The sequence below is a fragment of the Podarcis erhardii genome, assembly GCF_964252035.2.
Source record: "Podarcis erhardii genome assembly, chromosome: 17".
Taxonomy (NCBI): Eukaryota; Metazoa; Chordata; class Lepidosauria; order Squamata; family Lacertidae; genus Podarcis; species Podarcis erhardii.
Genome location: NC_138515.1, coordinates 1,567,863 through 1,591,452, shown reverse-complemented (window position 1 = coordinate 1,591,452; position 23,590 = coordinate 1,567,863). Strand labels below are relative to the sequence as shown.

At 46.9% G+C, this 23,590-nt stretch overlaps 1 protein-coding gene across 2 annotated transcripts; it reads right to left on the bottom strand.

Moving 5' to 3' along the window:
- Positions 1-7,514: 7,514 nt before the first annotated feature.
- Positions 7,515-23,419, bottom strand: LOC309332683 (suppressor of SWI4 1 homolog). 2 transcript variants are annotated; one of them, XM_081845801.1, is made up of 12 exons: positions 23,318-23,419; positions 23,017-23,187; positions 22,223-22,324; positions 21,005-21,055; positions 19,912-20,082; positions 16,877-16,953; positions 12,362-12,469; positions 11,775-11,898; positions 11,473-11,551; positions 9,058-9,187; positions 8,757-8,917; positions 7,515-7,998 (listed from the first exon to the last, which is right to left on the bottom strand). In XM_081845801.1, exons 1-12 carry the CDS (start codon positions 23,333-23,335, stop codon positions 7,583-7,585), a joined length of 1,608 nt encoding a protein of 535 aa, XP_081701927.1. In that variant the 5' UTR covers positions 23,336-23,419; the 3' UTR covers positions 7,515-7,582. The 2 variants fall into 2 exon arrangements, with proteins under 2 accessions (XP_081701927.1, XP_081701928.1); XM_081845802.1 differs by lacking the exon at positions 19,912-20,082.
- Positions 23,420-23,590: the final 171 nt, after the last annotated feature.

The window sequence follows — 23,590 nt, the reverse complement described above, 5'->3', positions numbered from 1 at the left end:
CTCCCTGGGCCACGTCGTTCAACTGGGAGGACAGATGAGATGACAATTTGTGCATTTAATTGCTTCAATTTCCTGCCCAGAGCCTCATAGTCTCTTTTGATCTTCTGGAGGCTATTGCTTGCAGTGTCATTGGTTCCCACATGAACCAAGAGGAAGGGGTATTTGTCAGTGGGTTTTATGATTCCTTGCAGTCGTTCAGTTACATCTTGGATCTTAGCCCCGGGGAGACAGCACACTTCCCGAGACATCTTGTCAGGCCCACAGATCACTGCTTCTGTTCCCCTCAGTAGGGAATCCCCTATCACCACTACACGCCTCCTCAATGCCTTCTTTGCCTCAGTCTTCTCCGATAAAGAAAACAATGCCCGACCTGAAGAATTTGGAGCAAATGATTCAGCAGAGGAAACACAGCCCAGAATAACTAAGGAGATAGTACAAGAATACTTGGCTAGTTTAGATGTATTCAAGTCTCCAGGGCCAGATGAACTGCATCCAAGAGTATTAAAAGAACTGGCAGATGTGATCTCAGAACCACTGGCACTCATCTTTGAGAATTCCTGGAGAACAGGCGAAGTCCCGGCAGACTGGAGGAGGGCAAATGTTGTCCCTATTTTCAAAAAGGGGAAAAGAGAGGACCCAAATAATTACCGCCCAGTCAGTCTGACATCAATACCAGGGAAGATTCTGGAGCAGATCATTAAGCAAACAGTCTGTGAGCACCTAGAAAGGAATGCTGTGATCACCAATAGTCAGCATGCATTTCTGAAAAATAAGTCATGTCAGACTAACCTGATTTTGTTTTGACAGAATTATAAGCTTGGTAGATGAAGGGAACGCAGTGGATGTAGCCTACCTTGATTTCAGCAAGGCAGTTGACAAGGTGCCCCATGATATTCTTGTAAAGAAGCTGGTAAAATGCGGTCTTGACTATGCTACCACTCAGTGGATTTGTAACTGGCTGACTGACCGAACCCAAAGGGTGCTCATCAATGGTTCCTCTTCATCCTGGAGAAGAGTGACTAGTGGGGTGCCACAGGGTTCTGTCTTGGGCCCGGTCTTATTCAACATCTTTATCAACGACTTGGATGATGGACTCAAGGGCATCCTGATCAAATTTGCAGATGACACCAAACTGGGAGGGGTGGCTAACACCCCAGAGGACAGGATCACACTTCAAAACGACCTTGACAGATTAGAGAACTGGGCCAAAACAAACAAGATGAATTTTAACAGGGAGAAATGTAAAGTATTGCACTTGGGCAAAAAAAATGAGAGGCACAAATACAAGATGGGTGACACCTGGCTTGAGAGCAGTACATGTGAAAAGGATCTAGGAGTCTTGGTTGAGCACAACCTTGACATGAGCCAACAGTGTGACGCGGCAGTTAAAAAAGCCAATGCAATTCTGGGCTGCATCAATAGGAGTATAGCATCTAGATCAAGGGAAGTAATAGTGCCACTGTATTCTGCTCTGGTCAGACCTCACCTGGAGTACTGTGTCCAGTTCTGGGCACCACAGTTCAAGAAGGACACTGACAAACTGGAACGTGTCCAGAGGAGGGCAACCAAAATGGTCAAAGGCCTGGAAACGATGCCTTATGAGGAACGGCTAAGGGAACTGGGCATGTTTAGCCTGGAGAAGAGGAGGTTAAGGGGTGATATGACAGCCATGTTTAAATATATAAAAGGGTGTCACATAGAGGAGGGAGAAAGGTTGTTTTCTGCTGAAGCGGACACGGAGCAATGGTTCCAAACTACAAGAAAGAAGATTCCACCTAAACATTAGGAAGAACTTCCTGACAGTAAGAGCTGTTCGACAGTGGAATTTGCTGCCAAGGAGTGTGGTGGAGTCTCCTTCTTTGGAGGTCTTTAAGCAGAGGCTTGACAACCATATGTCAGGAGTGCTCTGATGGTGTTTCCTGCTTGGCAGGGGGTTGGACTCGATGGCCCTTGTGGTCTCTTCCAACTCTATGATTCTATGATTCAATGCATTTCTGCTCAAGAAAGTGACCGTATTGGTGTAAGGATCCTGGTCCCACTTCTCTTCTGTGGCCTGTGGCTTGTCTTTCTTTGGGATGTGGGAGGCTGCCCACTCAGCATAGCCTTGTGCAACTTTTGCTGCTTAGCTTAGCAAAAGGCTTCAGGCAAACAGGAAATAGGTACCATGCCTTAGCAGTGCCAGAGGCCAACTGCTTTCCCTCTTATCCCTCCACCCCCCCAGCTCTTCTCCCTCTGGGGTGGTGGAGAGACTCCAGATTAGGTATGGGAGGCCTCCAGGACAACTGTTGGCTAAGGCCCTACTGTTAACTTCTTGACTAGTGGTAACCCAAGCTCAGCATGTTGCTTCTGATGTTATCTTTCTGATATTCCATAAATCACTACTTTGCCCGAGTTTTGAAACAGGCCCTCTGCAGTCCTGGTTATAACTCATGACTATTTTTATCATCCATCCATAACCTCTTGAAAGGTTTTCTCACAATTACTGCAGCTTAGTTTGTTACTCCCCGTGTTGTGTGGTTTGTGGCTAAACACTTCACAACCTTATTAAATAAGGATAAAAGTTTGAAGTTATTTGTCCCACCCCTTAGAACAGGAGATAGAGCCTTGTCAACTGGTATATCACGGGCCAATCTCGTCATCTGCTGAACGGGTTTATTACAAAGAATGGTAGGTCAGACAGACAGTATATTCTTAAGCAAGAGTGCATACTCAAGGTGACTTCATACAGCTTATGCAACTCGAAGTGTTCACATCCAGAAGTGCTGTGTCTGTGCGCAGTGCGATTTAGCGCTTCTGCGCATGTTGTGAAACCCGGAAGTAACCATTCCGGTACTTCCGGGTTGCTGTGGGACACAGCTTGAAAAGACATAACCTGAAGCGGACGCAGCATGAGGTATGACTGTACAGTGGTACCCCGCAAGACGAAATTAATTCGTTCTGCGATTTTTTCGTCTTGCGATTTTTTCGTCTTGCGAAGCACGGATTTTGGAAAAGCTTCAAAAATCACCAAAGTCTTCAAAAACCTCAAAAAAGGCTACCACACCGCGTGCTATGAGTTCCTCCTCGAAGTCAAGTCGCAACTGCACCCCCTGAATGCAGAGTTTTAAGAAAAAGGAAACAAACTTGCAAGACAAAGGAAACAAACTTGCAAGACGTTTTCGTCTTGCAAAGCAAGCCCATAGGGAAATTCGTCTTGCAAAGCAACTCAAAAAATGAAAAACTCTTTCGTCTTGTGAGTTTTTCGTCTTACAAGGCATTCGTCTTGTGAGGTACCACTGTACTGTGGGATTCTGCTAAAGAAGTAGAACAGGGTCTAGTGTCTAAGCTGTTAATGCAAATAGACACGGGATGCCAGTGCTGCTTTTCTGGGGGTACTCAAGAGTATGTAGTACTGGCACCATTTTTTATTTAAAATGTTAAAAGTTTGGCACTTACTGTAACAACTTCATGGTGAGTACTGGCATCTTTTTTTCTTTTTAAAAAGCACTGGGTACAGATGGTTTAAGGCAAATGCAGGAAACAGAGGTGTGGATCTCAGTGTAGAGGAAATCTGTGTCTGTGAGAGGTAGCACTTAAAATAGTGCAAAAATGGCACTCCTGCCTATGCAGTTACCCCATATAAGCCCCTCAACAAACCGCCAGAGGCTGTAGAATCTGGTTCTTACAAACAGGTGTGGTGGACCTTTAGGGAGGTGGCTGTTCTGGGAGGAAGGATTTGTCCAAATAAAACTTATGTCTAAACTTTTAAAAAGTTAAAAAGTTCTACTAACAGCCAGGCTCACAATAGTGGTGCCCCGCAAGACGAATGCCTCACAAGACGAAAAACTCGCTAGACGAAAGAGTTTTCCGTCTTTTGAGGTGCTTCGCAAGACGAATTTCCCTATGGGCTTGCTTCGCAAGACGAAACGTCAGGCGAGTTCTTGCGAGTTTTTCCCTTTTTCTAAGCCGCTAATAGCGCTAATCCGCTAATAGCCGTGCTTCGCAAGACGAAAAAACTGCAAGACGAAGAGACTCACGGAACGAATTAATTTCGTCTTGCGAGGCACCACTGTAATACAATAACTTAGAAGGTTCTTCTCTAACAAATTGGTACAATGAAGTATGGCAAATAGCACTTGTGAATTTTTTAAAAAGAAAATTGGCACAAGGCCTGAAGCAAAGACTCATTTGTATTTCAATGGCACAGCTTTATTACATACAGTACATGGCTAAAATCCAAACTAGAGGACTCCTCTCATAAGACTGTATTGGTTAACTTCAACCATTTATCGCCTTCTATACAAATATAAGTCTGAGATAAGAACTTCTGTTATTATTTTGCATGCAAATATCAGCTTCTGGGTGAGAGTGAGATGTTTTATTACTGTATGTCTCTGATTAAATGTTGTTCTATGGTGAAAGGATTTTTTAAAAGAAAAAAAAAACAGAAGTCTGCTTCACTGGGAGGAGGGAAGAAATAGTCAGAAGGTCCTATAAACTTAAGGATCAAGTACTACTTGGTCAAAAGTCCAACTGCTTAAGGAATGTAATCTTAGGGAACTCATGCAGGTCTTAACTCTCCGGTCGTTTGACTTGGCCCCTGGACCCAAAGAAAGCAACAGCACAAAGAGCACAGCACAAGGTGCAAAGTATGCTTGAAATCATTAGAATAGATGTCTTCTAAATTGCTTAAAGACCTTTTGGGAACAAGTGATTAACAAGTCAAATAAAAATACCTGGTAAGTTTCAGCGCCCTGCATGGCTCCTTAGCAGAGTAAGTTGATACAAACTGCAGAACTGGTTGGGCACAATCCAGTCAAGAGTTAAAATGTTTTCAATTTCCATTGATTTGGGCATCTTTAAAGTTAGCTGGGTCATGCCAATTATGGGGTGTTGGGGAGGGGTAGTCCCTTTAGTGGGGGAGAGGTCGTGCTCCTTCTGGGGTATTTTGTCCACCTTTGGTTTCCAGCTCTCACCTGTGACTCCTTGAAGCTGTCAGTATGCAAGTGGCAACACCCAAGAAATGGCTTCAACTGGCCGGCTTGGGGAGATAGGGACTTCCCCTGCCTGAGAAGACAGCCTTCAGCGTATTGAGTAGTGGGTCCAATGGTGAAGGTGGCTTTTGCATGTGCTGGAGATGGAAGTGAGAGGTGGATGGGGCTCAACAACCTGAGAAGATAGCCCACATGGGAGAAGTAAAATTCTGATCCAAAGCTCCACTGCCTCACATCTTTACCTATTCATGAGAAAGGCTTCAGGAGGAGGAGGAGGAGGAGAAACCCATACCCACTTTTTTGGCAGGACATCTTTGGAATAAGAAAAGGTGAAGGAGTAAACGTAACACAAATCTAGAGTGGAGTATCTAAGACAGTTGGATGGTGTCTTGTACGTCTCCTTCCGGCAACTCCGGCAACCAACCTAGTGTCAAATGTACTGTTTTCCTTTCCTTTGGACCACATCGGTGGGGCCAAGAGTGTGGTCTTGTTGTCTGGGCAACCCAGGACCTCCATCCACACTGCCCAGGCTTGTGCCCTGGAAAGGTCACTTCAGTGCTGCTACCACAGCAAAACCAAAGCTGGAGGCAGCAGTTAACAGTCTCTGCAGCCACAGCAGGCGCTGTAATTCTCCAATGGTTTGACTTAGCCCCAGGAGGCACACTCCATCGTCTTGAGACAGACAGATGCCAACGAACTTATGACTCGAAGGCGAAAGGTGAGACACATGGACTTGAAGAAAACATTTGGTGAAGAGCTTTTCAAACAGGACAGAAAACTGGACACTTTGTGGATCCTCTCAAACATGAGCCTAAATTCAGCAGTCACCAAAACAGGAATGGAGGGATAGATTGAAGGGTATGTAATTCCTATAAGATATATTTCTCTTGATCAATGTACAGATGGCTGCTTAGTATTTTATAAGCAAATTTCAGGCCTAAAGAGTCCTGTCAGAGAAAAGGTCCCACACCCACCTTAAGATAAAAGGAAATGTTCTCCAGAGTTTTTGATGGACATTTGAGTTCCTATGGAGCATTCCTCTGACAGTCAAAATGTGGTGCAGACTATTAAGGATGCTAGTGATTGCCACTTTGAGAGCTCCATTTATCATTTCCATTTATCTGTCTCTCACATAAGTTTTTTTCCTGATGGGGGAGAAACAGCTGTAGTGGTGTTTTGTTCTCTCAGGCAAAAAGACAGAGAAACCTAAATAAGGACCTCTTAAATCAACTGCTTTAACAATGAGAGATTATCATGCCAAGCTGTGTTAACCATGGTTCAGCTTGATGCCTGAAATGATCCACAGAGATCACTATTCTAAAACCTGTCTTGCCCATGAGGACTAGAATACTTGCTCTTACTATTATTTCAGAAGGCAAGGCTTTCGGAATTCCAAACATGGACACAACTATGAAGAATCTGTAGAGTGGTCATGGCTAAGCAGCAATTTCCTGTAATGGGTCTCTATTGAAAATTGCTCATGGAATCTCATCACTGTAACAGTGTGATCAAGTATCAACCACTTCTCAGACAAATGGGTCTCCTCAAAGGGGGATGGAGAGCGCGTGGCTCCCCAGAAATTGTGGACTCCACCTCCCAGTTGCCCCAGCCAGCCAGCGTGGCCAGTGGTCAGGGATGATGGGAGCTGGAATCCAACAACCTCGGGGTCACTGGTGCTCCATGGCCCATTTTAAGGAGTGTCCAAAAGTAATTTAAATTACTTTTAAAAAGAGGAAAGAGGAGTAGAACAGAATTAGTTATGAACTATACCCTCAATAAGCTGCACAGTTAAGAACTTAAGAAGAGCCTGTTGGATCAGTCCAAAGACCTATCCTGTTCTCAGTTGTCAGGTGCCTGTGAGAAACCCAGAGACAAAACACAAATGCAGCCACCCTCTCCACTGTTGCTCTCCAACAAGAGTTATTCAAAGGCATATTGACACTTGATAATGGAGGTAATGTGTATCAGTGACTACTAGGCTTGCTGGCTAAGAATTATCCTCCCTGAAAAGACATTTGCAACGGCAGCCATCACTACATATTGCGTGAAGGAATCAGGCTGGCCCAAGAGGACAAACTAGGTACTTGCCTCACCAACCTCAGCCTGCCTGTCCCCGCACCTGCCTTCTCACTTACAATCAGTTCAGGGGGCAAAACGGCATGCCAATCTGTCCCCCCCCCATTATCAGTGTTGCCCTTCTAGGAAGAGGCAGAAAACAAAATGAATGGGATCGGCCCACTTTTGGCTCGGGCTCCACTTACTGTTGGCCTCTCTCCCTTCTGCCTCACCAGTTCCAGTGGATACCAGCCACCACACTTTTCAGCTGTCTTCAATCTCCCACTATTCCAGCAACAACTGATTTCCCCCTGCTCCATTTCCCCTTGCCAGCAAACAAGCCTTATCAGCCACCATATCCAGCTGACAGACACCGCTGGCCAATTCTGTAGCGATTCAAAGATATTTGTGCCTTGCAAAGCAATGGGGAAAGAGCAAGCCCCACAGAGACAGTCAGCTCACGGTGAATCAGTGGCTCCCCATAAATTGTGGCTCCCCAGAAATATGTATCCTGCAAACAGCTATACAAAACCAAGAGAGGGAGGCCCAGGGCTCTAGGCTGGCCTCTTCCCTGAACGTTCGGGCTTTCGGAAGCTTCCTTTCCCTTTGAGCACCGGCTTCTGCCGCAGTCCAGACTTGCCCTGCCCCCAGGGCCTTGAGCCAGGCTGCCCTGGGCCCTGGGGCCGCTTCCTCCTGGCCTTTGGTGACACTCTGTGCTGCACCGCGGGCTGACCAGCCTCCCTCGGCTGCTGACTCTGGGCCCCCTTGGGCTGTCGAGGAGAGAAGCCTCTCAACTTCTGCTGCTTCCACTGGACGGGCCGTGGGGTCCTCTGCTTCCTTGCCTTGGTGCTGGTCCCTGCAGATGCTGCTGGGCTCTGGTCACCAGCAGGATGGGTGCATTTATGCCTTTTCCCAGCTCTGGTGGACTGACTGGGCCTTCGTTTCCTCTTAGCGCTTTGGGGAAACAGATCTAAAGGAGGGTCACAAGGAGAGAAGATAAAGATAGCTGCAGCCTCTACACTGCCTTGAAGTCCAAAAGGCTCTTTAGGCCACTGGTCTTCAAGTGGTATGTCAGGACCCTCAGAAAAACAGAGAGCTGCTGGAAGAGAAAAACAAAACTTGTAGCATTGTAGATTACAAAGGGGAAATTTTGGAAGGTGTCAACTTGTCCTGCTGCACTAGGAAATTGCTGATAAAATGTTCCCTTCCTCTGCATCTGGTCACTCTGGAAGAACATCACTCAGGGTCAGAAAGTTAGGACAGGGTCCCATGTAAAAGGGTGGGACGGTGGCTGCTTCTGAGCAGACTATTACATGTAACACAGGTATAACTGGTGGTCCATACGAAGCTAGGAGGTAGCATTCACACATGCAGTGTCCCTCCCTCTCTCTCCCCTTGGATAGATGCACCTGAGCATTTACCTTGCAAGTGTCCCAGCTCATGCTCAGAAGCACAACCGTTTTCATCAGCTGCATCCAGGAGGGTCCCTAGCTGCCAAGTCTTTTAAGCACTACTAATTAAGATACCAGTTACAGGTAGGTAGCCGTGTTGGTCTGCCGTAGTCGAAACAAAATAAAAAAAATCCTTCCAGTAGCACCTTGAGACCAACTAAGTTTGTTATTGGTATGAGCTTTCGTGTGCATGCACACTTCTTCAGATACATGCATCAAACTTAGTTGGTCTCAAGGTGCTACTGGAAGGAATTTTTTTATGTAATTAGATACCAACCTTCATCAGGCTCTTCTCCTACTTCCTGCCGATAATACTCCATGTCATCGTCTGATGGCTCATCCACCTTCTGGTCCTCTTGCACCCCAGGGTCCTCCGCATCACTGTCACTTCCCTCTGCCTGCTTCTTCTTCCTCTTTATCCCCTCCAGACTCTTCTTCCTGCAGCCCGCAAACCAACAATACAATCACAAGTGCATATATCGGCCCTCCCAAAGGAAAGCAGCATGCTACTTTGGAATGTGTGCATGTAGGGACAGCGGCTTTGTGGTACGCAAGGTTCTGGCTCTTCTCTCCCTCACCTGTGAGCCTGCTTCTGCTCCTGCTTGCGTTCCACATCTGCCTCCTGCTTGCGGCGCCGCTCAGCCTTCAGCTGCAGCCTCGCCTCTTTCCGGGCCAGGGCCACCTGGAGCTCTTCCTCCGTTTTATAAACTGAGGGCAGGAGTGAGAAATTAAAACCAACAGCTGTGAACGCTGACACTACACATTAGCAAGTACAGTGGTGCCTCGCAAGACGAAATTAATTCGTTCCGCAAGTTTTTTCATCTTGCGAGTTTTTCGTCTTGCGAAGCACGGTTTCCCATAGGAATGCATTGAAAATCAATTAATGCGTTCCTAGGGAGACCGCCTTCAGACCAGGTCCGGGGACAGTCTTTCCCCGGACCTCTTCTGAAGGCTGGTGGGGGGGGGGAGGACTTTTCTCCCCACCGCCAGGCTTCAGAACAGCCTTCTGAAGGCTGGCGGTGGGAAAAAAAGCCCTTCTCCCGCCGCCAGCCTTCAGAAGAGTTCCTGCAGGGCTGCCTAGGCTGCGAATAGCAGCCTGCTGCCGGGTGCGAGGGACGCTCTGAAGCAGAGCGCCCCTCGCCCGGGGCAGACATCTGCAGCTTGGGGAGCCCTGCCGGACTTCCCCACAGGGCTCTCCAAGCTGCGGATAGCAGCCTGCTGCCCCGCACGAGGGGCGCTCTTAAGCAGAGCGCCCCTCGCGCGCGGTAAACATTCACAGCTTGGGGAACTCTTCTGGAGGCGGGAGAAGGGCTTTTCTTCCCACCGCCAGCCTTCAGAACAGCCTTCTGAATGTTGGCGGTGGGGAGGAAAAACCCTCCTCCCACCGCAAGCCCCGGGAAGAGAGGAGAAGCTGCGCGCCTTCTCCTCTGTTCCCGGACCTCCCACCGCAAGCCTTCAGGACAGGTCCGGGAACAGAGGGGAAGGCGCGCAGCTTCTCCTCTCTTCCCGGGGCTTGCGGTGGGAGGAGGGTTCCCCGCTGTCCCCGGAGATTTCCCTATGGGCTTTCGTTTTGCGAAGCAAGCCCATAGGGAAATTCGTCTTGCGAAGCCGCTAAAAAATCGGAAAACCCTTTCGTCTTGCGGGTTTTTCGTTTAGCGAGGCATTCGTCTTGCGGGGCACCACTGTATAAAACAAACACATGGGGATAGATTCAATTAAGCAGTTATGCTTAGCGGGAGCCAACCTAATGAGTCCCACTAGTGGAACTGGGGCTTCTCTCCCCAACTGGCAGGTGCGGAAGGGTAGAAACCCCAGAACTGGGGTGGGCGGGCTCCGAGAGAGATCATTCCATCCGGCAAGCTTAAATGCTTCACCAATGGAGTGATTGCGTTCCACTCAATATCTACTCCCTTAGAGGGCAGCTGGGAACCCAGTGGGAGCAGGTATCACATACAAGTGCTTTTTATCTAAGAAAGTGACGGTGGCACCACTAACACAACTCAACAACTGAAGACGATGGCTGACAACAGGCTCACCAACCTGAATGCAACATGCTTGGATGCCCAACAGCCTGTTTTTGCTGTTCTGGGGAGGCAGCAATGGCAGATTTATTCATGCACTGTTGAACATGGCTGCAAGTTATACAGACTTATTGTCCAATATCTTTAATACTGGGGTACACCCCTAGCTATTCACTTTAACTTCCCCCCACCTTTAAATTCAAAATGCTGTTTTTGACCTATAAAGCTTTAAATGGCTCAGGACTCCCCTGTTCAGTACCTGAGGGCCCCCGTCCTGCCACTCACCACCTGGCCCAGGGCGGGGCCTGACGGGCTCCATAAAGGACTGCTGTCGCTGGGCAGAGAGGGCTCCATTTTTGTTTTTGAAATTGCTGTTATTTTTTTACCTATGTCATTTTAAACTGTTATGTTAATGCTGTATTCTTAGTTTTAGATTTTGATTTATGTGGAAATTGTTTTCCATTTGGTTGTGTAATTTTGATGTGGTTTATTTATTATGACTTTTGTAATTATGTAAATCTTGTCATGTTGTGAGCCGCCTTGAGCATTGTTTTTAACTGTGGAAAGTCGACATACGAATAAAACGATGATGATGATGATGATGATGATGATGATGACTGCAATACCTCAAGGACTGCCTTTCACCATATGAATCAACCCAGAACCCGAGATCATTCTCTGAGGCCCTTCTTTGTGTGGCTCCTCCTCAAGAGGTCTGGAGGGTGGCGACACAAGAATGAGCCTTCTCTGCAGTGGCTCCCTGTCTGGAATGCTCTCCCCAGGGAGGCTTGTCTGGCACCTTCATTGTACACCTTTAGGCGCCAGGCAAAAACATTCCTCTTCAACCAGGCCTTTGGCTGATTAATATTCTAGAGCCTTTTAAATGTGTTTGTGGGGGTGGGGGTGGGGGGGTATTGTTTTCCACATAGAAGCTCAGGAGAGGAGGGCTCCATGAACTGGGAAGACACTCACTGAAGCTGTGATAGAGCACATTGCCCTGGCTTAACCCTTCCTCCACCTTGATCAGTTGCAGGGTCATTCGAGGGCCAATCTGTTGGGAAAAGAGGCAGAGACTTCATTAGTTCAGAGATACCATCATCACCACCACCACTCCACCACCTGCAGGAGCCTGGCAGCCCTCATGGCTATCCCAATTTGGATGATCAGGACTTTCACTGCTGAAGTAGACAGCAGCTGGTAGAGCAGAGGTCGGCTCTATGCTGCTCCCCCCCACCCACTCCCATTCTGTGAGCTCAAGAGTTCCATGGCCTGACCTCGGTGAGGCGGACAGCGCTCTGTTGGGCCTTCATGTTCCCCCGGCCAGCGTAGGCCTGAGGCAGCTCTGTGGTGTTGTGACTGCCATCTTGCTCAGCTTCACTCTCAGAAAGATTGATGTCTCTGCATTGCAGGGAGGGAAGGAAAACATTATTATTCCTGGCATGCTGCTAACAGAGGAGTTCTGCACATAAAACAAGGCAAGAAAAGACACTAGCCTTACAGTCCAAGCAAGGTGAAACACACAATGGAAGAAGTGGGGTGGAAAAAGAATGGGCACCAATAAAGAAGAGGATGTATCAGTGGGAGCATGAGAATCAAGCTGGTTTGGCATTCCACAGGAGTTTAAACATCCATGAAGAAGTAAAAAGGAACAGAAAATAAGAGCAAGGGCATCATGAAACAGGGCCCAAAATGCACAAACCTCCTTACATCCTGCCTTATTCACAAACCATTAGTCTCTACTGAGTCTCTAGCTCTGCTAAGAACAGCTCAACCTGCCCCAGGACCCAAAATGAACCTACACTTTGAATGGGGTGGGAGTGGGGGCTTAGCTTTATGGGGAGGTGGAGGGTCTTTTTCTCACCTAACCAATAGTTCACTGATGTCCTCCAGACGGCTCATGTTAGGAAACTTCTCCTGCATGATCTTCTTCAGCCCTTTGCTTATTCCTACAGGCACCACTTTCAGACTGCTGCAAAACACAAAGGGCAGGAGAGGTGCATGGAGGTATTCCATCAAGCAAGGGGAGCAAGCCACTGCTATTGTGTTTGGTGGGTAAGGGTGGAGGAGGCAGAGCAGACATGCACTGCCATGTACCAGGTCCTAAATTTAGTCACTGGTGTCTCCAATTAAAGGTTATTTGGATGCAGCCTAGGAGAGACTCTTCTCTATTCTGCCTGAGGCCTCTGGCAAGGGTCAGTATATGAAATGTGATGTGCTGACATTAGCATCTGGGCAGGGGCTATCCCTGCCTTGCTCCATATTAGCTGACATAATCCTCTTACAACTCTCGAAACAAGCTTGGCTTCCAGCTAGGGGTGTGGAATACCGTCTAGAAAATTTAGCTGTTAGATTCAGGGGCAAACTCCTTGATCCTCACTTTATCCAGGGAAGTATCCCCATGACCTGCTGTCTTCCACTTGCTCTGGGCCCCAACAAGGCAGGTGGCATAATACAAGGCAAGAAAAGACACTAGCCTTACAGTCCAAGCAAGGTGAAACACACAATGGAAGAAGTGGGGTGGAAAAAGAATGGGCACTTAAACTCCTGTTCCCAAGCGGCTTAAGATTCATCAGAATGTTTTGTTTCAGATTAAGACCAGAGACACACCAGCAGACCACACTCTCACCATGTGTGCCTAGTGTGCCTTCTTTTCCTCCTAACTCCCAGAATGCATCTTTCCTGTGGTGGCTTATCTGAGATCAGGCACACCTAGAAGCTATTTTCTGCAAGTACTACTACAGAACATCCTTTCTAAGGAACTATACTAGAAAAAATGTTGGTTAGATAAATTTTCCAGGGTTCAAAACCCTTTTCACTTTGATATGTATCTTTGTTATTAGTTTTCTCCCTCTCACTTTTCCTTCTTTTTTTCTGTATCACTGTATTACCTTTAATTGAAATCACCTTAATAAAATATTTTTTTAAAAAAAACACCTTGAAAAGGAAGAAAGTAGTGTGACACCACCAGACAGCAATCCCTTAAACTCCTGTTCCCAAGCGGCTTAAGATTCATCAGAATGTTTTGTTTCAGATTAAGACCAAAGACACACCAGCAGACCACACTCTCACCATGTGTGCCTAGTGTGCCTTCTTTTCCTCCTAACTCCCAGAATGCATCTTTCCTGTGGTGGCTTATCTGAGATCAGGCACACCTAGAAGCTATTTTCTGCAAGTACTACTACAGAACATCCTTTCTAAGGAACTATTTTGCCTTACCCGACCTTAATATTAATACAATCGATGGATTCTATGAGCAGCTCCCTCTTTGGCCACCCACTGACCTGGAAGAAATCCACGGACTCATTTCTAATCTCAAAGTTGGAAAAGCCCCCGGTCCTGACCTAGTTCCGGCGGAAGCTATAAAACTTCATGCAGACTGGTGGGCGAAAATCCTGGCCGTTACTTTTGATGCCGTAAACAACAGTGGGAAGATTCCAAGAATATGGAAGGATGCGATTATTATTCCAATTCATAAAAAGGGCTCGACAGATTACAGGAATATCAGTTTATTGTCAATAATTGGGAAAATATATGCACGGTTCTTGTTAACTAAGCTTACCAAGTGGGCCGAAGAGAACAACCTGATTGGGCCTGAACAGGCTGGTTTTAGACCGAATCAGTCAGCGGTTGATCATGTCTTAGTTTTATACCACCTTGCCCGGAAATATTCCGCCCCAAATAGAGGCCAACTTTGTGCAGCCTTTATTGATTTAAAGGCCGCTTTTGACAGCATCCCCAGGGGATTACTTTGGGGGAAATTAGCACGATGGGGAATAGACAAAAGACTTTTGTGGCTAATAACTAAATTGCATGACGGATCGGCCGCTAGGGTGAGAATCACTCCGGCCGGCGACCTCTCAAATTCAGTAACCATCAATAGAGGTGTCCGTCAAGGATGTATCCTTGCTCCGACCCTTTTTAATCTATTTATAAGTGATATGAGGGCGCCTCTGATAGATTCTCAAGAAACGATCCACGCCCCCCGTCTTGCCCAATATCGTTGCCCCCTTCTACTCTACGCAGACGACGCAGTGATCCTATCTTTCTCAAGAGTAGGCCTTAGGAGGGCACTGAAAATTTTCGAAGTTTACTGCAAATCAAATTTTCTTACAATTAATCATGCCAAGTCCAAAGTCCTGATTTTCACCAAGAGTCGAAAAACCTATAACTGGAGAATAGACGGAAAAGCCATTGACCAAGTCTTTAAATTTCAGTACTTGGGAGTCCTTCTCCAACACAACATGGGCTGGAAGGTCCATCTTGCATATGTATTAAACAGAGCTAAAGCCCTTTCCTTTGCGCTACTGCGTTTTTTCTTTTCAGATGGGGCTTTCCATATTCCATCAGTGTTAAAAGTCTTCAAGGCAAAGGTGATTGCAACAATAGCATATGCAATCCCAATATGGGGGTCCTTTGTTAATCTAACCCAATTGGAGGTAATCCAAAACCAGCTGCTAAGAAGGTTGCTAAAATTACCCAGGTGTGTAGGCAATACTGCTATACGACTCGAACTAAATGTTACATCTCTAGAAACCACATTATGGAAATGCATCCTCTGTTACTGGTTGGCATTATGGCATAAACTTCCAAATCTCCACTTGATACAGTGTCTCTGGAGAGATGACTTCCCTAGCCCTTGGGCAAAAATAATACATGGGAAACTTGTGTCCTTAGGACTATCTCCATCTGAACTACTAAAATTGGATTTAATTTCTGCCAAGAGAATTATAACTCACGAATTAGAGGAGTTGGATTTACAATTTAATATTGCGACAGGTGGTGGCACCTGTTCGCCGATAAACCTTGGCTTAACACCACCAATGAAACTTCCATCTTATTTAACTACCTTATCTGTGGTGATGCACAGGTATGCCTTTATAAAGGCTAGATTCAATGTTTTCCCATCAAATGTGTTGGGTAACAGACTCTCCAATGGACAGATCTCACTCCTCTGTGACTGTAAAAGTGGACCTATAGAATCGTTATATCATATAATCTTCTGTTGTCCATTACATTCGGCTTCACGGTCCAAGTTTCTGGCCCCATATTTATCGAGAATTGCTGACAGACCTCAGGAAGCCCAAATAATATACTTATTAAACGACGAAGACACAAGTAGATCCCTTGCAGTCACTAGATACCTGATTAATGTCTTATTTCAAAAGAGGAGAAATGGATCACTGTATGACTCTGACAGCTTAGCTAAACTTAAGAACCATCAATAAGTGCCAAAACTAAGGCGCATTTCCCTCAAAATCTGAGGGATTTGAATTGCGGTTTACATAGAGGGAGCTTATTGTGTATAGTGTTTACTTAATTGAAGTAAAATTGGTTTTATATGGGTGTTTTAACTTGGAACTGTTTAAATTGTATTGTTTATGGATAAATTTTGATGTATTGTTTTTGATATGGGCCAATGGCCGTAATAAATAAAACTAACTAACTAACTAACTACTACAGAACAAGTGTGGATGGATGATAATAAATCCCCCTCCCCTCCAAAGGCAAAGGTGAAAACATTGCTAAGAGGCTTGGGTATGCCTCCTGCTGTGCAGAAGCTAAAACTAGGCATGCATTAAGAATTCACTAACTAGTTAACTTACAGAACAATGGTGTACATTTTTCCTCAGAAGTAATATTTGTAAGTAGGTCCAGGATGGAATCCTAGGCTTGGGTTTATGGTTGGCATTGGAGGCAAACAGGATTCTTGTGCCTTTAATTGCTGTGTGTCAGGCTGAAATTCAATAGGCTAAACCCTTTCTTATATTTGTTGTTGTTTAGTCGTTTAGTCGTGGCCGACTCTTCGTGACCCCATGGACCAGAGCACGCCAGGCACTCCTGTCTTCCTTTCTTATATAGAAATACAATTACAGGAAACGTTTCACTGTGGCTACTCTCTTAATTTTGTGCCGTGCCATGCCCCCCCCCCCCAGCAGCCATATTGTACCATTTTGTGACTAGTGCCAACTGCACTCTTTCAAAATCTGAAATGTGCCCCGGTCCAAAAAGGTTGGTGACCCCTGGTCTATACTATTTTACATTGCAAGGATAAAATAGGATGTACCCCTGGTATGCTGCCCTGAGCTTTATCTTTTATCATCAAACCAAAGCCACAAAGAAGTATTTCTTCCCTGAGTGTACATCCTTACAGTGCAAAACAGTGTTTTGTTTGATGAGCACAATAATATGAATGTTTGACATGCATAATGCGGACTGGCACACAAACAATGAACTGCTAACACAGACTAACTAAAATATATTTTATGAAAGTGGCCATGCATGCAATATGTCCCTCTTGCAGATGGAGATTACTGTGAGCTCAGATCTGATCCTTCAGCACTGGGGAGGAGCACAGCATGAGACAGAAGATACTTACTAATGACGGAATTCAAGGATCTGGGTGTCTGGGTTATAGTTGATCAGTACACAACGCTTGATGGCATTAAGGTTTACCTGGGGAGGGTAGGAGAAAAGAGAACACAACAGCATGAGAACCAAGGCTCACAATATGGCATAAGAGGGCCTTCTCAGTAGTGGCACCCGCCCTGTGGAACACCCTCCCACCAGATGTCAAAGAGAAGAACAACTACCAGACTTTTAGAAGACATCTGAAGGCTGAAGCTTTTAATGTTTAACAAACCACTGTATTTTAATATTTTTTTGGAAGCAACCCAGAGTAGCTGGGGAAACCCAGCCAGATGGGCGGGGTGTAAATAATAAATGATGATGATGATGATGAAGTTCCTCATCTGACAAGTACTTTAGGTGGCAATGAAGATTCCCTAGCTGTGACAGCCTTTATAGAACCCAGGAGGCCTAGTACCCAATTTCCCTAGTACTCTTGAGGTGGAATTCAACATTGTGCTAAGGCAATCGTTCTGTCTGCACAAGCATTTCTGCTTGGCAGACGGAATGATCTTCCTCTTCCTCCTCCTCCTCCTCCTGGGGCTTCTCTTGACCTTTCTGGGCAGAGAGACAGGAAGTCCCATTCTGCTAGCAGGACTCAATGTGCTAGCTTCTACTAGTACACAACTTAGCTGTAGCCAGCTCTAGGTATCCAACTTCGGTAACTGAGCTTAAAAAGGTAAAGGGCCCCCTGACTTACCAATGCAATATATCCAAAAACACAGTGCTGATTCAGAGTAAGTTTAACTCATGGTTGTGCTTCATCCTGTTCTTATATCCCTGGAATCTTTCCCCACTAGTGACGAGTGTTAGGTATTTACATATAAAGTGAGTGCTATCCAGTGAAGGACCTTGGGAACCCTACTTGTCCACAAAAGAATCAAATCCAGAAACAAAGCACAAAATCCCAAGCAGCTCAGGACTAGTTCTGCCTCATTTGCCCACAAACCGTGGCCTAGAGTTTCTAAAGAAGACAGGCTGTACTTGCCACAGCTTAATGCTAGAAGCACCAAGTGCAGAAGGACCTCCACAAAGGAGCCAAGCACAGATGCACCAGCGCCATCACAGAGCATGTCAAAGGTATGCTATCATCATTTGCATCTGTTCCACCATTAGAACTAAGGTGGCAAGAAGGGGTGAGGTGTCCCTTAAAAAAAATAACGGCCACAATACTGATGTCGTCACTCTGAATTGCTCTATGCCTACTGGAGCAGGAAGGTCTTCTATCCAGCACTGAACCCAATCCCCCAATGGAAATGCAGTTACAATATTCTAGAGATTCCCTCACCACCCTCTACCCCGCAGCTAACAGACACAGGGAATCCCAGAAGCACCAGCACTGCTGAGGAAACATGAGCCCACTCCTGACTGGGGTGGGAAGAAATAGAACTGAAGGCAGGATGATGCGGGAAGGGGGGTTAGCCCACTGTCCTGAGAAGTGACCAAGAAAATGTATATGCATCTCTTTAAGTGCAAGTGACACATCCCTCCAGTTTTAATTCAAGTGCCCCTGGTATCAAACACATGACCCGGAAGCTGTACGCCAGCTCCCTCGGCCAGTAAAGCGAGATGAGCGCCGCAACCCCAGAGTCTTCTGCGACTGGACAGGGGTCCCTTTACCTTTTTATTGCGCTATGAGGATCATTTGTGAGCAGATACCTCCCTGTTCCATGCTTCCTTTTAATGGGTAAGGAATTCCAATTCATAGGAAGGTTCCAGTTAGGCAGAGGTGGGGCACCTGCAACCATCCAGATGTAGCTGGACTACAGCTCACAGTATTCCAGCCCATTGGCCCTGCTGCTGGCACTGGTGGGAGCTGGAGCCCAACCACATATGGAGCAGTAAAAAGACTGTTAGCACATTTGCCAAGCTATGTAGGGTCTGGTACGGTTTCAAATTGGATGAGGGACATGTTGAGATTCCTGCATGGCAGGGGGGTTGGTCCCTTCCAACTCTACAATGATTCCCACTGCACAAGAATGGCGTCAAGATGCACTGCAGTTCCAACACAAAGATATACTGTATTTTTCACCCTATAGGACGTACTTTTCCCCCTCCAAAAATGAAGGGGAAATGTGTGTGCGTCCTATGGGGCGAATGTAGGCTTTCGCTGAAGCCTGGAGAGCGAGAGGCGTCAGTGCGCACCGACCCCTCTCGCTCTCCAGGCTTCAGGAAGCTATCCGCAAGCCTTGGGAGCCCGCGGGAGTTACCGCCGGGCTCCCTAGGCTTGCGGATAGCAGGCTGCATCCCGAAGCCAGGGGCGTGCTGAGTTCAGCACGCCCCGGGCTTCAGGCAGATATCCACAAGCCTGGGGAGACCGGTGCGACTTCCCACCGGGCTCCCTAGGTTTGCAGATAGCAGCCTGTTCTGGGGGCTGGGGAAGCTCGGGCTTCCCCCGCCCCAGCCCTGCCCTGGGGGGAAAATATTTTTTTTTCATCCCCCCCCCCAAAAAAAACTAGGTGCGCCCTATGGGCCGAAAAATACGGTACATTAATTTCCACAATCCCTTTCCAGAATGGAAAACAGGTCTAAATCACAAACACACTCTATATATCCTGGATGAGGTCATCCTGTCACTAGCTTTGTTGTCACAGAGGTGCCATTTCAGACTGAATGCTCTATAAAACTAACCTCTCTAACTCACATCAGGGAGTAGGTTCCACTCTTGCCTTCTCCCCAATGTTTTCTAGGTGAGGGATATTTTTTGTCTATTAAGAAGCTTCCGACTATGTGAGCTTTCACTTCCAATCTAACATGGTAAAGCCAAGACACAGCTTAACTGAGGCCACACGTTTCCCACTTAACCAACCTCACAGAAGTAAATTTGCCCTGAGATTTGCAGATGAAGAAGACACAAGTGTTACGAATAACATACGCTCTTTTTGAGAAGCAGGGCAGAGCTGACCTGTATGACACACCATGGGAGACCAGGGCCAGAGGCATCTGAGTAGCAGAGCAGGACCATCAAGCTGACTTCCCACAGTCTCCAGGCCAGCACACACCTACCTTGTGGACATTGATGGAAGGGAACATGTTCTGGAACATAGTCGCCATGACCTTGATGTGCATGCCCTGAAGGCCAAAATTGTTGAGGACCAGGAGTGGGTGGTGGGTGAACTGTTGCTCGTGCATCCGGTGCCGCTTCAGGGTTGACACCACATCTTTGATGAGCGAATACTGAAGTGAAACAGATGAGTGAGGCAGCAGCAGAGGTGTATTCTTGTACTTTGTATTCTCATTTTGTATTTTTTTTTTCGTGAACCTCCCTGGGATCTTCGGATGAAGGGCAGTATACAAATCTAATTAAATAATAATCAATAATAATAATAATAATAGAGAATCTTGCACTACTACCAAGAGGTAGTACACCACAGTAGTGCCCCACCACCAAGAGGTAGTTCCTCACCACCTGTAAACTAGTGGTGGGGAACCTGTGGCCACTATTGGACTACAACTCACATCTGGCCTAGCCAGCACAGCCAAAGGTCAGGGATAATGGGAGTTATACTCCAGCAGTATCTGGAGTGCCCATCCTTGATGTAAACCCTGATATCCAGAAGGCCTGTAGACTTGGTTCTGGTTCAGCTTCATGAGCATCTCAAGCTTTCGTTTAAAAAAAAAAAAGGTTTCTAGACCTCATAGCAGCAAATATATGCTAGGAAATTGTACTCCTGAAATCCCTGAAGCTAGAGGGGTGGCTGAATATGATGTTCAGTAGTGATAAAGCCAGGATAAATTAGGCAATTTACATAAGTGATACAGGCTGCAAAATTTAGATTGTCTTGAAGTACAGATAAATAATTCACCTAGGTCAAGGATTCACAGCACACCACATTAGCAGTCTGTAAGAGGAGTGGGAGGGTGGTTATTGGTTTGCTTGGTTTTTGTTCTTGTTTTTATTATGTATTTTGTTTTAATCTTGTATTTTTATGCTGTGAACAACCCTAAGATCTACAGATGAAGGGCGATATATAAATAAATAACCCACTAGAAAGAACAGGTAGCAAAAAACCCTTCTAACCTTAGCAAGCTATAAAAGGGTTTTTCAGAGGCAGCTGTATTCTAACTAGCCTACCCTACAATTTCCAGCAACTTGTACCTGAGCAACTCTGAAGGTCAAGGTTGGTCCACCAGGAAGACGGAAGAATTTCTGAGGAAGAGAGAAATCAATCAGAGCAGCCTCTACCACAGGCAGATTGGTTGTCATAATTCAAACTCTGCTTTTAGTGTTCTGCAAAATCCAGATGCATCAGTGCGTTTACTTTGAAGTGAGAATCACAGGTTTCACTCAGCAAAACACATTGTCATCATTTGCATCAGGTCATCAGGCAGAGATACAATGATACTTCAACTGGGCCAACAAAACCAACAGTATAAGAGGTATAAGAGGAAGAGGACCTGAGCTTTCACAACAGTCCATCCTGCAAAGCAGGGTTCTGGAGAATGATAAAGTTCTTCAGAAGCTTATCAGGACTCTCTCAGTGAGAGGGTCAGTACCAGACAAGCCTTTCCGACAATTCTGCCTTGCCATACTGCTTCATGGTAGCCTTTCCCAACCTGGTGCCCTTCTGGATGGCATCAGGTTGGGGAAGACTGCTCTGTGACTACATATTGCAGGGAGTGATCAGTGTCCGGGGCAAGCAGGGGGACCTGTGTGTCCTAGGAGGCTGTACTCAGTTCACACTCAGCAACGAGGCCCAAGAAGCTTGGTCACTGCTCCATAGGAATTGACTGTAAAATCTAGTACATGCTCCAGAATCTCCTGCCATGAGTAGAAGCTTCACAATGACAACACAAAATTGTCCTCAACAGACAAATCAATTTGAAGACAAGAGTTTGAAAAGCATCAATATAGAGAGAAAGAATTCAAGTTGCACATTCTAACACAGGCACAGGCAAACTCGGCCCTCCAGATGTTTTGGGACTACAATTCCCATCACCCCTAGCTATCAGGACCAGTGGTCAGGGATGATGGGATGTGAGGGCGATCTGGCTGCGACATCTGTCACCCCATTGATCGCCATGGTTGATTCGGCTGATCTGGCTGGCTAGGCGGGTGTCCCCTTCCTCCCTCACCGCTCTATGTGCGTCCCTCCCGAAGCTGCGCGCTCGGTGGAAGAGGACGACCATCCCAGATAGAAGGAGTGTACCGTTCTTCGGTCAAGGGTATATGATGGGAACTGTAGTCTCAAAACATCTCGAGGACCAAGTTTGCCGATGCCTGTTCTAACAGAACCAAAACACGAGACTAGCAGGGCAGAACAATATTGGAACCACTTGTTGCCACCACTCAGCAACTTCTCACTGCTTAACTTACAAGGTTGATATTGGTGGGGGTTTTCGTGAACACCAGGAAGTGAGTCACACCGAGAGGTCCAGCCACTGCCACAAAGTCTTTCAGAGTGTTCTTCTTGCGCACCTGAAAAAGTCAAGACCTGTAATCAGTGTGGCTCTGCTGTCTGTGCTGCCAGACAAAAACTAGGACATAGAATTGTCTTTAAATTACTTAATTAAATTAGTTGAAGTAAAATGCTTTGAAGTTACTAGAGTTTTAGAAATCCATTTTGAGCAAACATGTGCTCAGGAAAGCCTCTGATATTCTTACCCTACCTGCCCCCCCCCAGCCATTCCCAACTACATCCTTGAACACTTTTGCAACAAAACTAAACAATCGCAAGGACTAGCATTTTGCATTAAATATGCAAAATGGCTAGGTACTATGTGATCCAGGTTTCATAAACACAGATCTGTATAACTGGCAAAATGTTTGCAAGATTTTTTTAAAACAATCACACAGCCCACCCCCTAAATGACCCAGAATTTAGACAGCCCCTGTCAGAGGGAGAAGATTATGCTGACTGGAGCAATGTTTTATTGTTCTGAACAAAAATGGTCCAAGACCACACATTTTTAAATGTATGTAGAGAGAGAACCAAACTGTTTTCTGGGCATTTATGTGTGTATTTAATTCCCCATCCCCATATAGTAGCCTATATTCCCCTTAGAATCAGTCAGAAGCCCCAATTTCTGCATTTCCTATCGTAACCCATCTAAGCCAAATTCCATTTGTAAGATATGGCATTCCTCTCCTGCCTCTCTTTCCCGGCTCACCTTGAGGCTGGAGGCCGTGTAGGGCTGCATCACGCGGCGGACATCCAGGATGAGCTGCTGCAGGTTCTTGCCCACGCGGCCGCGGTGGAAGACGAAGGAGTGCGGGACCGAGCCGAACTCCTCCTGGCCGCGCAGCTGGGCGGCCGCGCGCTCCTTCTTCTGGTTCTTGGTCTGCAAGGGAGGAAGGCGAGACCTCGTGCAGGGCCGGCGGCCAGCCAGCCAGCCAGGCAGGCTCCCTCCCTCCCCGCCGCCCGCCCGCCCGCCCGCCCGCCTCCCGCCCCCTCCCCGGCCCAGGCCTCACCTTGCGCGGACGACCCATCGCGGCGGCGGCGGCGGCGGCTGCTTCGGGCTCCCCCGGAGAAAGAGCGAGCACGCGGCCCGCTCCACTTCCGGCCGCGTGTGCTGCGCCGCCCCAGCGCCGGGCCCCGCCCGGAAGTGCCGCGCAATCCGCGGTCCGGGTTGTCCCCTAGACGCGCGAATCTCGGTCCGAGAAAGCGGCCCGCCCGCCTGTCTGGCCGCGCCTCGGACTCGCAGTTGGGGCCCCGCGCAGGCCGGGCACTTCGGCGGCGGGGGC

Bases quoted from the DNA above. Each gene is read 5' to 3' on its own strand.
- LOC309332683 (XM_081845801.1), bottom strand. The intron at 20,083-21,004 runs GTACAAGTTGCT...GTTTCACTTCAG, and splicing joins TGACCTTCAGAGTTGCTCAG to TATTCGCTCATCAAAGATGT. The intron at 8,918-9,057 runs GTGAGGGAGAGA...TGCGGGCTGCAG, and splicing joins GAGCAGAAGCAGGCTCACAG to GAAGAAGAGTCTGGAGGGGA.